This window comes from Danio aesculapii, chromosome 16, assembly GCF_903798145.1.
Source record: "Danio aesculapii chromosome 16, fDanAes4.1, whole genome shotgun sequence".
In the NCBI taxonomy this organism is placed as follows: Eukaryota; Metazoa; Chordata; class Actinopteri; order Cypriniformes; family Danionidae; genus Danio; species Danio aesculapii.
The window spans coordinates 10,816,876-10,834,689 of record NC_079450.1 but is presented as its reverse complement, the minus strand read 5'-3'; the positions used below and the strand labels follow the sequence as shown (position 1 = coordinate 10,834,689).

The window sequence follows — 17,814 nt, the reverse complement described above, 5'->3', positions numbered from 1 at the left end:
AACATTAAATAAGGGTGTTTCCATCTTCCAAATGTCCCTTACAATTGCTTTCTAGAGTGGGAGGGTTAAGGTTAGGGATAGGTTAAGTATATTAATATTAGCCTGTAATTTTCAATGCTTGTTTCAATGCTGGGTTGGCATGGTGGCTCAGTGGTTAGCACTGTCGCCTCACAGCAAGAAGGTCGCTGGTTCGAGTTCCGGCAGGGCCAGTTGTCGTTTCTGTGTGGAGTTTGCATGTTCTCCCTGTCTTGGCATGGGTTTCCTTTCGGGTGCTCCGGTTTCCCCCACAGTCCAAAGTCATGCGCTATAGGGGAATTGAATAAGCTAAATTGGCCGTAGTGTATGAGTGCATGTGTGAAAGTGGGAGTTTATGGGTGTTTCCCAGTACTGAGTTGCGTCTGAAAGGGCATCCGTTGCATAAAACACATGCCAGAGTAGTTTGTGGTACATTCCGCTGTGGTGAGCCGATGAATGAATGAATGTTTCAGTGCTCACACACACTTTTTTTTTCCTCCACTCAGGTCACAGTCACCAGCTCTTTCACATCTGTGCGGTCGTCGGCACTCATTTCCAGATGGAGGCTGCGTTATCAGACATGGCGTCCCGCAAAGACTGGCTGATATCCCACTCCGGACTGCCTTCATTTCAGGGCACCATAGGGGCTCTCGCTCTGGGCGTCCTGCTAAACCTGGCCATCATTGGTGTGTTTAGTGCCAGTTTAATTCAGACTCCTCGCCAAAGCACTTCACACCCTCATCAGGAGTAACAGGCTTTCTTGAACACTCCAAACCTCACTGTGCACCTTTCCGGACGATTTTGACCTACAGAGCACTTATACAGTCACTTTCACTGATTTACAGTATATAGGCCTCTAGCATTGATACTTTTGTACTAAAAACGGTTATGCTAGATCATTTAATCTAGTTTTATTTTATTTTTTACTCACCGTTTATTATCTCAGCCGAAAACCCGATAATCGCAACCTTTCTGGGGATGTTTGACCGCTGTGCCTTCAATTATTTTTATTATTTAGTTGTCTACTTGAAAGGTTGAGGGTTGAATGACGCTAATATTGATTTTGTTACAAGCTATATTCTAACATAGTTTGGGGTTTATTAACCAATATGATTGATAAATGTGTACTGGTATGTGGTAAACGTTAGAATATCATTAACTGGAATTGGTTAAGTATAGCATTAATCAAGGATTTTATATTTGCATCATCATGAATAGCAGCATTAATATAAGTAATTCAGTTTTATGATGTTACATATTGAAATATTTTACGGTTGGGAAGTTGCACATTGAAAAAAAATGTCTTGTTTGGTATTTTTGTCTTGTCATCCAACACTTATATCAATATTTGTACTTACAAATAATTTGTTAGCATTAGTTATTCTGACCAACTACTAAAATTTTACATTACTCCATAACTAATAAAACTTATATACATACAGAATTATTAGCCGCCCTGAATTATTAACTCCCCTGTTTATTTTTTCCCCAATTTCTGTTAATTTTTTTCAACTCATTTCTAATAACTGATTTATTTTATCTTTGTCATGATGACAGTAAATAATATTTGACTAGATATTTTTCAAAACACTTCTATACAACTTAGTGACATTTAAAGGCTTAACTAGGCTAATTAGGTTAACTAGGCAGGTTAGGGTAATTAGGCAAGTTATTGTATAACGATGGTTTGTTCTGTAGACTATCGAAAAAAAATCAAGCCTAAAGGGGCTAATAATATTGACCTTAAATGTTTTTTTTTATTATTAAAAACTGCTTTTATTCTAGCTAAAATAAAACAAATAAGACTTTCTCCAGAAGAAAAAATATTATCAGACATACTGTGAAAATGTCCTTGCTCTGTTAAACATCATTTCGGGATATTTGAAGAGAAAAAAATTAAAAGGGGCCATAATAATTCTGACTTCAACTGTATATACTTATGAATTGGTATATTTTAGCTTAGTAAATAGAAATTTAAGCCAATTATTTAATGCAAGACAAAAATATACTACTAAAAATGTACTAAAATATTAGCAAAAATGAAAAGAATAAAAAATATAACTATCAGTAAAAACTACAACAGTTGCTCAGTGATATTCAGATAACTCTAACTTGACAAGCTATATATATATATATATATATATATATATATATATATAAATATTTGGCTTCATATCAGCACTGGTGGGAGGCTACGACTGTGGTATTGCATTTATACAACAGTTCGATGGCATAACCATGTATATAAAAAAGAAAATTGAACACAGAAAGTCTCAAAAACCCTTTAATAAGAGGAACTACTTTCTTCCACCACTCATTCACATCTGCAGCTGACGGTCAGATTCAGCAGCAGCTAATTCTCTTGTGTAATGTCTGACAAAACAGGTCATTTTGCTCACATTTTAAGATTATAAGGTTGAACAACATGAAATGCCATCAATCTACAGAGATTTCTCAGTATTTCTTTGTTGCAATCGGGAGATCACAATAATTAACCCTTAAAAAGCCAAAGCAAAGCCAACACTACCAGATTACTATTGTATAAATACAGCACTACAAAATACAAAAGAGAGAGATCGACTTAGAATTACATGATCTATAATTATTTGATCAGCTGTAGTTTGAAATTTCCGCTCAATTTTTCTCCCCTAAGCACTTATTATGTGGTCTCTGTCACCATCTTGTGGCAGAACATCAACCTTCTTTGCTCTGCTCAGGATGACAGGCTGATGGGCGCAAATGCAGTGAATCTCCAAAATTATAAATATTTCAAAGTGGCACTGTCCTTATAAATAAACTGCATAACTGCAATCTAAACAACTACGTTCTAAGAAAAAGCCCCAAAAGTACATTATGTTGTCCAACAGCGGCAATATTTGTCAAACTGTACTGAGTTTATCGATGTAGGCGGAGTAATACACAAGGGTGAAGAGACTGTACGAGTGCTGTTATTATGGGTATATGGGTATATATATATATATATATATATATATATATATATATATATATATATATATACTTAATAATAGTATTTTTGCTTCTCAGTTAAATGTATTTTCATTTCTAAAAAATTAGATAACAGTACTAGAAATCAAGACAAAAATACTGAGCAAAAAACATTTTTTTTTTGTAATGTGTACTGTGAGTGGGTGTAATTTTACCCCTTTTAAACCTGCATTTGTAACGTCCCTCATTAGCATCATTTAAATATACTATAAATCTTTCCAGGTACAATTACAAATGAGTAGTTGGTGAAAAACCCTGCGTTTCTGGAAGAGAAAAGTCATATTATGAAGGATAAAGCTCGTCTAAGCATCATTCTCCTACTAAACTGCATCTCGTGGTAATATGGGGCCGCACTGGAGTCATTCAGATGTTTCTAGACATCTGAAGAACAGCACATCAGGTCACATTTCTGTGCTATTGTTTTGTTCATTGCAGGTTTATGACATACAATACACTCTGTTTAGACTGAAGGTTTTTAGCTTTTATAAGTTTGTCAGTGCACTTGTCAGTTCTCAAAATAGACGTATTGCTCATGTAACACTTGGGTTTTTATTCTTAAACCTTTTCCTGTGGCTTTTTAACCTCATTTTGTACCTCATTTTGTCATGCTGCACAGGTACGTCGGCTTGTAATTCAGTGCAATTAATGCCGTATAAAGGCTATAGTTTAGCAGAACCTTTTCTAACAAGCTCTTAATAAGGTAGTCATGTGGTTGGAAGGATGAATTAATTGGTGTTTATTAAAGGGATCTTGGGTTAAAAAGGAAAAGCAGGTGTTTTAGTGGTTAGCGGTGGAAAGGTTCTGTGTTTGTATAGTTGGACAGCAGATATTCTCGCTCGCACACCATTCGCTTGGAGTAGGTGTGAGTGGGGTTTTTTTTCAATCTGTTCTTCTGCTCTAAGAGGTTTAGGTGTGAATGTGACTGGTGACAATTGTATTCTGTGGACTAGAATTCAAAGAAATGTCAAAGGTTTTGGCATCCCAATCCCTGTGTTTGTTGGCCCAAATGAATGTACTGCAGTTTTGAAAACTGTGCTTTTTAAAACCCTTTAATGTTACGATGTAGCATTTAAAACTACCAAGGAACTTAAAATAATAATTTTTTAAGTGTTCCATATATGTTTTTATTTTATATGAGTCCCTTTACATTGAAATATGCAAGCATTGCAGTGCCTTTTGTTTCCGTTGTGAGTTTTGAAATGTTTTTGTAACAAATGTGAAAAATATGAAAGTGCTTAGAATTAAACTGACTCAGTGTTCACTACTGTGGTCGTCCAGGTATTGAGTTGTCATTGATTACACACAGTGTGTTTTAGGGTTTACTGTAGGTCAAACTATACAAATTATGTGTCTAATTTTTATATTTTTTAAGGCTATTTGCAGATATAGTTGAAGTCAGAATTATTAGCCCCCCCCCCCCCCCCTGGATTATTAGCCCCCCGTTTAAATTTTTCCCCAATTTCTGTTTAACAGACAGGAGACTTTTTCAACACATTTCTAAACATAATAGTTTTAATAACTCATTTCTATTAACTGATTTATTTTATCTTTGCCATGATGACAGTAAATAATACTTGACTAGATATTTTTCTAGACACTTCTATACAGCTTAAAGTGACATTTAAAGGCTTAACTAGGTTAATTAGGTTAACTAGGCAGGTTAGGGTAATTAGGCAAGTCATTGTATAACGATGGTTTGTTCTGTAGACAGTCGGAAAAAAAATTAGCTTAAAGGGGCTAATAATGACCTTAAAATAGTTCATAAAAAATTAAAAACTTTTATTCTAGCCAAAATAAAACAAATAAGACTTTCGCCAGAAGAAAAAATATTATCAGACATACTGTGAAAAATTCAAAGGGGGCTAATAATTCTGACTTCAACTGTATAAACAACTATTTTACAAGGAACATTTTGTGAATTCTTAAGATGTCTTAATGTCTCCACTGCCTGAATAATATCCGATATGAAGTGGGTCTCAGATTGTACAAGAAGCACTGCATTAAATTACATTTTCCCCCGCCATGTCTTTAAAATATGAACATTTATTTTACCCCAGTATGTTCAATGGAGCTTCTGCGCTAGCCTGTCAATCCTGACGGGCATGTGTGCAAATGACTTTTCATCTCTGTTCACGCTTGAGCAACTAAATGAATGCCAAAGTCTGTTTAACTGATTATATTTTAATTAAATTACAACATCGATGCTGTAAATGCTGTAAAACCGTATAAAATGTAAAAAAGTCACAGTAACCATTTACCAGATGTTTATCAGTATAGGAAGAAACTCGAGCTCCGCATATACCCTATAAGATAGGAAATTAATTATAAAAGAAATGTGGATGATGTATGGATGATTGACAGGGCTAATAACAAGCAACAAAATGATCTGTTAACGAGGAAGTAGAGTGACCCAAAGCTTGCATACTCTTCTGTTAACTAATCAAAATGTACATACTTTTCCTTTACACAATAGTACATAGCCTACTTTTAGGGCTTAGAATAAGTATGGCAGTTGGGTTTGTGGATGGCAAATGGATGCCAAGGTTTTGACATCAAATTGATTCTTTTTCTATGGAAGCCATTTTCTAAAAGCCCTGTGAAGCTGTTTTTGAGTCATTCTATGAAACAGGTGCCATTTCCACATTGCAATTTTCAATATTCTCATCAAGTACAAACTTAAAAAAAAAAAAAACTACAACCTGACAGATATCTTATCCCTCCAAAACAGCTATTTGCCCACCTCAGGCTCAAAATCCTTATTAATTATCTTGTACCACCCCGTCATGGTCAATATGTATGATATTACAGTAGTAAAATAACAAATTGATTTTTAATTTTAAATGTTATCCACATAATAAAATGTCCTCTTTTATGCAGCTATCTATTGAAAGTCTGTAGTTTAATTAATTCTTTTTATTATTGCATTTTTAACTTTGAAAAATACATTTGACATCTCAGTTGCCTCATTGTTTTCACTGAAAAAACAAATTCACTTAAAAAAGTACAAATCAATCTACATTTTTAATTTAGTCCACACAGCAAGAACACCATTCAACATTAATTTATGTCACATTTCATTTCCATAAACCTTTAAGAAAATGAGAGTGTGACGGGTGGTATCTGCTGTGACGGGGTTGTTCACTGTGACAGGGTGGTATGGACAATGTGTAATTTAACCAGTGTAAATCTTTAAACAGGGTAATTTGTGAAGTTAAAAATATTTTTATTTGGGGGTATGTAAAATTAGACCATCAAGGTAAGATGGACTACCACAACCAATTGGGATATTGTTTGTACAATTTGCATCTTACATAATGATTTTTTTTTTATGCCACAACAAAGAAAACACTTTATTTTAAGCATCATCCTGCACTTTCTAACCTCAACAACATTCTAAACAACTTTAGGAATAGAACATTTTTACTCAATTATATATTGGGGGAAAAAAGGCACACTACAAAATTAACAAAAATGAAATATACGTTTTGTTTCTTTAGATTTTTCCTCTTTATTAAAATTTGGTTAAATGTTTCCCCCAAACATATACAATGTGGGGGTACTCTTACGACCTACTTTTTTTGTTAGATTAGTTCCAGTTTTGGCTTTGGTATTTGCGACTCTAATGATGTTGACTGTAAAGCATCCTGTAGAAAATATAAATTTAAAGAGATCTTTAGAGATTATTATTTATGCTGAGCGCAAGGGGCGGTACTGTGGTGCAGTGGGTAGCATGATCGACTAACAGCAAGAAGGTCGCTGGTTCGAGCCCTGGCTGGATTAGTTGGCATTTCTGTGTGGAGTTTGCATGTTCTCCATGTGTTGGTGTGGGTTTCCTCCGGGTGCTCTTGTTTCCTTCACAAGTCCAAAGACCTGGTATATGTGAATTGGGTAAGCTAAATTGTCCGTAGTGTATGCGTGTGAATGAGTATGGATGTTTCCCATGATGGAAGGGTATCCGCTGCGTAAAACATATGCTGGAATAGTTGGCGGTTCATTCTGCTGTGGTAAGCACAGATTAATAAAGGACTAAGCCGAAAAAGAAAATGAATGAATGCTGAGCACTGTATGTCCAATAATGTTTAATCTGAACTGTGTGCTACTCTTTGAGTTTGAGTGAAGGATAATGAGTGGATGACTAAAAATCAGTGTGTGAAAGAGAAAGTAAGGAAGTGTGTGAGAGATCATTCATTCATTTTCTTTCCGGCTTATTCCCTTTATTAATCTGGGGTCGCCACAGTGGAATGAACCTCCAACTTATCCAGCAGGTTTTTACGCAGCGGATGCCCTTCCAGCCACATCCCATCTCTGGGAAACATTCATACACAATCATTCACACTCATACACTAACAACAATTTAGCTTATTCAATTCACCTGTACCGCATGTCTTTGGACTGTGGGGGAAACCGGAGCACCCGGAGGAAACCCACGAAAACGCAGCGAGAACATGCAAACTCCACACAAAACTGCCAACTGACCCAGCCGAGGCTTGAACCAGCAACCTTCTTGCTGTGAGGCGACAGCACTACCTACTGCGCCACTGCGTCGCACGTGAGAGATCAAACAGGCTTAAATTAAAAGAAGATTACTGAATTAATTGATTAGCCCTAAATTAGAATCTTTGATTTCATACATTTTCACATTCAAATGGGATGCAGAACCACCCCGTCACAATAAAAATTGTGACAGGGAGGTATGTGACAGGGTGGTAAAGTGCATCCAAAAATGGCCGCAAATCTCCCATGTGGTCAAGTTCCTCACTCACCACACATTCATTCAATCTGAAATTTACTCTTCTTTGCTTTATAAATGTAAAAAAAAATAAATAAGTTTACCCTATCTATTTTGCGTGACGGGGTGGTTGGGTTGAGCTTGACGGACCCTGTCTAACATGAAAAAACAACAACAACAAAAGGAAATGGAAATGAATTTCTGTAATTTCCTGCTTTAAGTCTTGGACGGTGCAGGAGCCATATGATGTCAATTCTGTTTTTGTGATGTCATTTAAAGCAAAAGTACATTATTTATAGATGAAACAAGTTAGTGTGATGGTGTGGTACGACTGAAGGACACACACAAATCATGAAATATTTACAAAAAACTATAAAATTTATCAAATAAATGTATCTTATGGAAATAGAAACACATATAAACCTCAAAATAATAAAAATTTGGAAGGAAAAAAAGTCATTTATTTGGTGATATTTTAGGTGCAAATGCAATGTTAGTCAGCACAGAAAATTAGTAAAATTAGTAAAATTTGCTATGTAATCATTAAAAAGTATTAAAAAAAAGAATATTACACTTTAATAATAATAATTTTTAATATATCATGCTAGCAAGAACCCTTGAACTAATTACTTTAAGCTTTGGAAACACATTTTAGGACTTTTTGTGCTTCATGCAGCTCTTCAAATGTTACGGACACAAATGGCACCCGTTTCATAGAATGACCCTTTTAGTGTGTTTCATTTGTACTGATTTACATAGAATTTTGAAGAGCCGTTGTTTGGGGATTTGCTTTTTAACATGTGACACATGTCCTGATTTTTTTAAAGTCTTTTTTCAGACTGGAACTAGTCCCTGTCTTATATCACACTACAAACAATGTTGGGCGAAGCTACTTTAGAGTATTATATTACAATCTTTATTATTTTGTTGTTCAAAAAACGTCTGAAAATAACTTTCCAGCCAACCAACATTTAGCTGCTGCTAGCATATCTACATTGTAGTAATTATTTTCACCAACAGAGGAGGCTGCAGCGAGCTGTGATTACTCTGCCGCGTGTCCCTGCTTTAATCGACATGAAGAACTGAACCTGCCACCTGGACTAATCAAGAGAAGAAAGTTGACATTTTTACAAATGTTTGAAGGTAATCCTGAATGTTGATGTTAAAGTAATATCGTTTATAATTGCTAAATATCAGCGCCTGAACAGTTTGTGATGATAAACATTCCAGAATGTTTAGTTATTGGAAATTAGTATCTTAATTCACGCAATAAAAGTTTACCTTACTAGAACCATACATGAGTCGATAAAAAATGTATAATCGACCGAACATTTACAGCAGCGTTTTTCCTTATATAAAAATATCATATTTCGCCCTTAAAATGACCCTGAAATTTAAACAATGAGCCTAATTGGAATACTACAGATCTATTTATCCTGCAAAAGCACAAACGTAAACAAAAATGTAAAACATTTAACTTTAATAAGCTAATTGGAATGGGAAATACATATTCAGTTCACATTTCACAGAACGAGATCATATATAGAGTATATTAATATGTGATGTGCAAAATGCATGCAATTTATGTTTATTTTATATTTATTTCATTTCTTAAATTCTGTGGATTGTGATGAAACCTCTTAGGGCCACTCAACATCATCATCATAATAATAGGGTGAATTTGGGAAATCTGGGACACATAAGCTTCAGTGTGTTTATTTCTGTGTTTACAAAATTCAGTTAACAGGACTTTTATTATAAGTTTAGCATGGACCTCATGTGAGTGAAATCACATGACTTCATTGGGGGGTTCCACAGAGGGATGGCAGGGCACTTGTCAATCAGGAAGCTCTCAAATTTGGATGACAAGGTCAGTGCCAGGATTCTGACTGGACATAAACCTGTCATGAATAAGACAATGTTCCCAATTGTTGTCAAATTATGTTTGTGATCGATTTAAGTAACAAAATATGTATTAGAGTGTTGAAAATGTTTTGTTTTTTTTTACTTTTTTTTGCTTTCGAACATTTTTTATGTTGTCCCACATTATCAAATATGATTGATAATGTAGGACAGCATGGTTTGGGTAATTTGGGACAGTTTTCGAATAGGAGAAATATGTATTTAGAGACTTCATAAGTTTAATGACAACAAAGATGGAATGTACAATGTTCTGTACACAAACTCAAACACACACACACACACACACACACACACACACAGACATACTCACACTCACTCATTTTTAAAAAAATTGGTAAAATTGTGTTTGGCATGCATAAATATGCCAAATGCATACTTTTTGAATACATACATGTCCCAGATTATGAAGTGACTTGTCCCAGATTATCAAATTCAGGCAGAATAATTTTTTTTTTTTGACACAAAAATACTAATAGGTGTGGGCATGGCTCTTGTCAGTATAATAGCAATATTATGTTTTCTTAGGTGGTTAGAAAACATCTTAGGGATTTCAGAAAAGTCTAATAAGTGGTTCTAATGAATTATATAGACATTGAAATAGAGATCTAAAGTCAAAATTGCAAAAAGTGTTCCAGATTACCCAAATTCACCCTATTATTATACTACCAGGCCTGTATGCAACCAACAACAACTAAAATACAAGAGTATCCCAACAATGTTTTATATTTATCCCTTATTTTCATTTCAGAAATCTGCTCATCTTGTGTTAAATATCTGGATTTGTTGAATGGAGGACATTTCTTCTTTTGTTTCTCATTGAAAATGTCATCTTTATACTGCGTATCAGTTTGGAAGTGAGTAATAGGTAGGCCCACACGGAATCTGCGCGCGCACATTTTCCGCAGATTTCCACAGATTTTTAGTCCATCATTAATTCTGTTTATTTACTTGTGTAAATGTGTGTAAATATTTATTCAGTTTTTAAATTAATTACAGAAATATTATTGACTAATATGAAAATGTTCATTTGATTTATGTACAATGCAGTTTGTACAGTCATATTTTCTGTCTTTTAGTAGAGATATTATATGAGAGACTTGCTCCGTTTACCAAATAAAGTGGATCTAGGTTTTAGTTATGATACTCCCAAAATAATTCCGCAGAAATCCGCAGATTTTTAGCAAAAAACATCCGCATATTCCGTCTGGCCCTAGTAATAGGTGAGTAAATAACACCATGGTTTTAATTTAATGTAATCTGTCCCTTTAATTGCACATCATCGAAGTGTGTGTAAGGCAGGAATATAGCGACTGCCTGGAAAAGAGTTAAAATGAGATCGCGGTCCAGTCACAAATGACCCGTGAGAATTGAGTTTAGGCACCACAGAGGCAGCGATACCATTACCCAGAATGCATTACAGTTCTCTAGAGTCTCCGAGCTGAGATTTCAGGCAAAATAAATGTCTGCAAGTGTGATAGTAGGCCTGTGTTGTCCAACTTAATTCAGATGTACTGTATGTGCACTAAGTGTTTTGCCTTCTTGCTAAAGCAGCCACAGCATTTGTGAATGGCGTATTTGTTGTCAACTATACACAGATGCCACGTTTTAATCTACAGACTGCGACCCTGAAACAATGGTCTTTTTCAGGCGTCAGCACAGTATGTTCGTGGCATGTATGTATGTTGTAATGTGTAATGATACTGGGGTTTCATTTTCACCTCCATCTGTCACTTTCTACCAGCATCTCTTCTGTCCATCTGTTGGTTTTTGCTGTTTTCACTCTGGTAGGTTTCACTGATGATTTGAAAGAAACCAAAAATGTGATACTGAAGTATATTCAAGCTTTTGTTTTGAGTAAATGATACTCTAGAAATCTTATTTAGCATTTATTTATTTATTTTTATTATTATTATTATTATTTTGTCAAATCAAATGATTAAATTTTATTAAAAATAATTAATAATTAAAAATTCTAAATGTTTTCATTTTCAGCAAGCTGAAATTAAAAGTAGTCAAGTTTTTGTTTAGTTTTTTGCTGACATGTTTATTTAAAATCTTTGTTAATTAGTAATATTAATATTTATATGAAAAATAACAAGATAAAGTACAATATGATATACAGCCATTCATTTTCTTTTCGGCTCAGTCTCTTTATTAATCTGGGATGACTACAGCGGAATGAACCGCCAACTTATCCAGCATATATTTTTACACAGCACATGCCCTTCCAGCCACAACCCATCGCTGGGAAACACCCATACAGACTCTTCACACACATACACCATGGCCAGTTTAGCTTACCCAATTCGCCTGTACCACATGTGTTTGGACTTGTGGGGGATACCGGAGCACCCACGTGAACATGGGGAGAACATACAAACTCCACACACAAATGCCAACTGACCCAGCTGAGGGTCGAACCAGTGACCTTCTTGGTGTGAGGTAATTGTGCTACCCACTGTGCCACCGTGTCGCCCAATATGATATACAATATAATAAAAATTATAATGTATTAGAAGATTTCATTACAAATGACAATATCAAAATTGAAAAAATACAAATATATATAGATATTATAAAAATAAAATGTTATTTTTTGAAAAGCTAAATTTATATATTTTGGTCTATTTATAAAAGATTCTAAGATTTTTTTGGAGAGTCTAGATAGTGATTGGTGACTTGTTGAACTGATAAACGAAAGTTTATAGATTAGAAAAATACACTCACCGGCCACTTTATTAGGTACACCTGTCCAACCATTTGTTAATGCAAATTTCTAATCAGCCTATCACATGGCAGCAACTCAGTACATTTAGGCATGTAGACATGGTCAAGACGATCTGCTGCAGTTCAAACCGAGCATCAAATTGGGAAAGAAACATGATTTAAGTGACTTTAAACATAGCATGGTTGTTGGTGCCAGGTGGGCTGGTCTGAGTATTACAGAAACTGCTGATCTACTGGGATTTTCACACACAACCATCTCTAGGGTTTACAGAGAATGGTCTGAAAAAGAGAAAATATCCAGTGAGCGGCAGTTCTGTGGGCACAAATGCCTTGTTGATGTCAGAGGTCAGAGGAGAATGGCCATACTGGTTCCAGCAGATGGAAATGTAAGAGTAACTGAAATAACCACTCGTTACAACTGAGGTATGCAGAAGAGCATCTCTGAACACACAACACGTCCAACCTTGAAGCAGATGGGCTACAGCAGAATTGGACAATAGAAGATTGGAAAAATGTTTCCTGGTCTGATGAGTCTTGTATTTGGCATCAGCAACATGAAAGCATAGATCCATCCTGCCTTGTATCAACAGTTCAGGCTGGTGGGTGGTGTAATGGTGTGGGGGATATTTTCTTGGCATACTTTGGGCCCATTAGTACCAATTGAGCATCGTGTCAACACCACAGCCTACCTGAGTATTGTTGCTGGACATGTCCATCCCTTTATGACCACAGTGTACCCATCTTCTGATGGCTACTTCCAGCAGGATAACGCCCCATGTCATAAAGCATGAATCATCTCAAACTGGTTTCCTGAACATGACAATGAGTTCACTGTACTCAAATGGCCTCCACAGTCACCAGGTATCAATCCAATAGAGCACCTTTGGGATGTGGTGGAACAGGAGATTCGCTTCATGGATGTGCAGTCGACAAATCTGCAGCAACTGCGTGATGATATCATGTCAATATGGACCAAAATCTCTGAGGAATATTTCCAGTACCTTGTTAAATCTATGCTACGAAGGATTAAGGCAGTTCTGAAAGCAAAAGTGGGTCCAATCCGGTACTAGTAAGGTGTACCTAATAAAGTGGCCGGTGAGTATGTTATTGCTGTATTATTTAATTATTATTTTTTTCATCATTCAAAGTGTATTAAGTTATTTTGAGTTGATTTTATTCTTGTTGTTTTTTTTTGTTTTTTTTTGCTAAACTGCAAATTTAAACCTAATTGTTGTTAAAATAATTTAAAAAAAATGTCAAGAACTACAACATTTTTAAAACTAACTAAAATTAAAGTGATAATGTAAAAAAATTAAATGAAAGCTAATCCATTTAGCAAAATCTACAATAGTGTCTTGATCCAAAATAAAGTCTCAGATTTATGGGGTGTCATATAATGTACAATTAGATTTAGATAAAACAGTAGCCGTCTATGGTATGTCTGCTGACTCAAATGTATGGTAGTGACACAGCAAATTCATCAAGCACAATATGCAACACAATATGAGCATCATGCAGCAAAAATGTGAGAAACAATACGGCATACAAAAGCTGGCAATGAAAAGATCGAATAAAATCTAGTTTAATACAGCTATTCCACATCAACGAAATCATAAACAAAGTCTATATCCAAATCGTTATATTTATTTGTACAATGAAACAAAAGATATTGTCAGATGCCAACTTCAATATTATACATTTTTGATCAAGAAATATGTTTTTTTAATTTCATCACTGTGTTACGATTCCAAGCTGTTACTCCTAATACTGTTAGGAGACATAGAAACCTATAATTTTGAGACATATTTAGTACACTAGGTAAAGATAAAAAAAAAGAGTACAAATAGAAAATGATTTAGGCAAAATAATGCAGGTCATTAACTATGTACAAGAGGCACGATTAATACATACGAATGATGCAACCATTAATGAAACAATAAAATGGTAAACTGTGACCACCGTAGCTTAACATGCTGTTATCATAAATTAACATTTGATTGATTGATTGGCTTACACCAGTATCATGCTGGAATTCTGGCTGTGTTCGGAAATGCATACTAACATAGTGCACTTATTATTTCTGCAGCATGTGACTCTGTAGGGATTATTGATGTGGCATTTATAGCTCCAAAATACAATGAATTCATAACTGAGAAAGCGGTGAACAATGAACATGCATGTTGTGTATTTCTGGAGCTGCATGTGTGCACTTACTGAGAGCCTGAGCCATTGAAATGAATGGGGATGCTAATACAAAGCAGGTGTTATACAATTAATTGGAAACATTTTAGCACAAAATTTAGTTATAAAAGCATGGTGATTTAAAGTAAGGCAAGAGACCAAGCTGTGTTTTTCAGTTTGGAGATTTCCGGCTCTTATAGGCTTGCATAACTTGTTTTTTAGGCTATTGGAATAAAAACATCCATGTTCAGTTTATGTAAGTTCAAAATATATGAGTTTTTTGTGTGAATGCATGACACAAAGTTAGTCTCAAGCTCAGTTTGTTCTAATTTTCTACAGTAATTGCACTTTGTATGTTTGCATGTCTTCATGCTAATTGTTCTGCAAATGCTTTTTTTTTTTAAATACTAAGTTTTTCTACAACATAGGTCTCAAACTGGATTCCTGGAGGGCCACAGCTCTGCACAGTTTTGCTCCGACCCTAATCGAACACAGCTGATCCAACTAATCAAGGTGCTCAAGACTACTAGAGACTATTAAGCAGGTGTGATTTGGAAGTGGTTAAAGCTAAACTATGCAGAGCTGCGGCCCTCCAGGAATTAAGTTTGAGACCATTGTACAAAGTGGCAACACATAACTGAGCTGTTTTTTCACTGTCAAAAAAGGAACAAGAAAAATATGGTACTAGATGTATAACATGTTTTTTTTTTTTTTTGAGCACTTGTGTAAAAACTATAAATGTATGTAAAAACTTGTGTCAAAGTATAAAAAAAATTCAGTGCACAACATCTTTGGAAAGAAAATTCACAGACTCTGGATGAGGAGTTTTGTTGTAGTGCACTTGTAAATGGAGTTTTTCCACAGTGATTTCAATTATATTTTTATTCTGGGAAAATTTTTATTTATTTATTTATTTTTTGTTTGGCAATTCTAAATAAAAAATAAAATAAAAGTGCTAAGGTCAATATTATTATCCCCCTTAAGATGTTTTCTTTAATTGACTTCAGAACAAATCACTGAGTACGTTTACATGGACACCAATAATCCGATTTCAATACAAATAAGACAATACTCTGATTAAGAGTCGACCATGTAAACAGCGATTTTTGATTAATTTAATCCGATTAAGTTCATAATCGAACTAAACAGAAATCGGATTGAGACATGTGGAGTATTTGCATTATTGAAGTGCAGTACAAACATGTAAACATCTTAATCGAACTATAACAGTCCTGTAGGATTTTCGCCGCATTTTGTGACAGGATATTCCATAAACACACACGGCTGTTTGACACCATTCTCTGCAACTACCGAGTCAGTAAAGGAGGTTTTTTCCCCCATATGGCATGCAGTATTAAATTCCATTAAAACAACACTCTTCCAGCAGTTCATACTTGCATCCAATATCTCGGTTGTGATGGGGGCATGCATTAAATGTTCCTAAATGACAGTGCCTAACTGCAGTTACAGTCGACAAATTAAAAATAATACACTCAAAATTACATGAAACTCTGGAGGAAATGTTGATAGTGCGGTGATGCAATGACGTTAATCGAATTATGTGCTATAACATGTAAAACTGGATCATGAAAAGAACATTCAAAAAGCAACTCATGTAAACACCTTAATCATATAATTGTCTTATTCAGATTAAGGCAAATAATTAAATAACTGATGTCCATGTAAATCAATATTCACTGTAGTCAGTGTAGTCATGACTTTCCTAATTAAAGAAATGTGCCTTGTTAACCTAATTAACCTAGTTAATGATTTTAACTGCCCTATAAGCTGCACAGTAGTATATTTCAAAGTAACTATAAATATGATTTACTTTGAATATGACAGACAAATTAGGTATTAGGAATTCATTATTAAAACTAATAAGTTTAAATAAATAGTTCAAAATCTGTTAAGCATCACAGGAAATATTTGAAAAAGAATTAAAAATGCACTGGAGGGCTAATAATTGTGTCTAAATTTGAAAGCCAATAACCAGTATATAGGCTGATGAATGATAAATGTTTTTTATACAAAAACCTACAAAAATAAAAGGTAAATATTTTATTTCAAAAGATCTAAAAATAAAAATTGCCCAAAACAATTCACAAATTGCAATTCTAATGATGGAACCTTGGTTTGTTTCTTATTAAACCTACAAAAGTCCTTCAGTGAAAATATAATGCTCTGTCCCTTAAAAGGTGCACGATCAGATTTATGGTATGGACCAAAGTAATATGGGCTTTAGCTTAAATTGTCCTGTTTTTATTGTTATCTATATTATTACTATTGTAACAAAGGCCAGCTAGCGAATTGCTATGCAGGTAAACCTCACTCCTCTGACCTCAAAAGGTGCTTTAGCAACAGACGCCTCCTTGTTAGAGCAACAGACTCCCATACAAAGAATTGTTTCGATCCCAGCTCAGAACTGGATGGGGGCTGTAGGACCGGTGGGTTACACGTGGGAACTCGTCCAGGATGGGAGTGAGGTTTAGGTGGGTGAGTGGAACAGAGGCCAGCTAGAGAAGTGCTATGCTATGCAGATAAACCTCACTCCTCTGACCTCAAAAGGTGCTCTAGTGACACACGCTTGAGGCCAAGGTCTTAAGCCTGCTTGTTAGTGCAACCTACTCGCATGCAAGAATCGCTGGTTCGATCCCAGCTCAGACCGGGATGAGTGCAGTACGACCGGTGGGTTACTCGTGGGGCCTCGTCCGGGATGGGAGTGAGGTTTAAGGTGCGAGTAGGGTGTGAGGCCATGATCTTTAGCCTCCCCTCCTTGTTCGAGCAACCGATTCTCTTTCATAGATTCACCGGTTCGATCCCAGCTCAGAATGGGATGGATGCAGTAGTCCCGGATGGTTACACGATGATGGCTTGTTTCAATCACAAACATTTGATTTATGTCATCTGATTATTATATACATATACATACATACATACATATATACATATATATATATATATATATATATTATTATTATTATTTTTTTTTTATTTATTTTTTTTTTTGCCTGATTTAAGGAGTGGTTGTATTCAAAATCATCCTAATAAAGTCATTTAACCCATAGTATGTAAATAAAATAAAACATGTTGAACCTGACTTTTTCAAGTGCTCAGATTTTGTTAGATTGTTAAAACCTGTAGTTTCTTAAACATACAATACTTGACAATACAATTCAAAACGTTTGCAGTTTGCAAAAAGTTTGCACACTACATGTTCTTAGGATGCAGTA

General features: G+C 35.1%; 1 protein-coding gene across 1 annotated transcript in view; it reads left to right on the top strand.

Moving 5' to 3' along the window:
* The window catches only part of paqr6 (progestin and adipoQ receptor family member VI), a 50,363-nt gene extending 46,078 nt beyond the window's left edge, over positions 1-4,285 (top strand). The window contains exon 8 of the mRNA XM_056475751.1: positions 522-4,285. Coding sequence (XP_056331726.1) covers positions 522-766 — 245 coding nt within the window. The 3' untranslated portion in view covers positions 767-4,285. The remainder of the gene's footprint in view (positions 1-521) is intronic.
* The last annotated feature ends 13,529 nt before the right edge of the window (positions 4,286-17,814 follow it).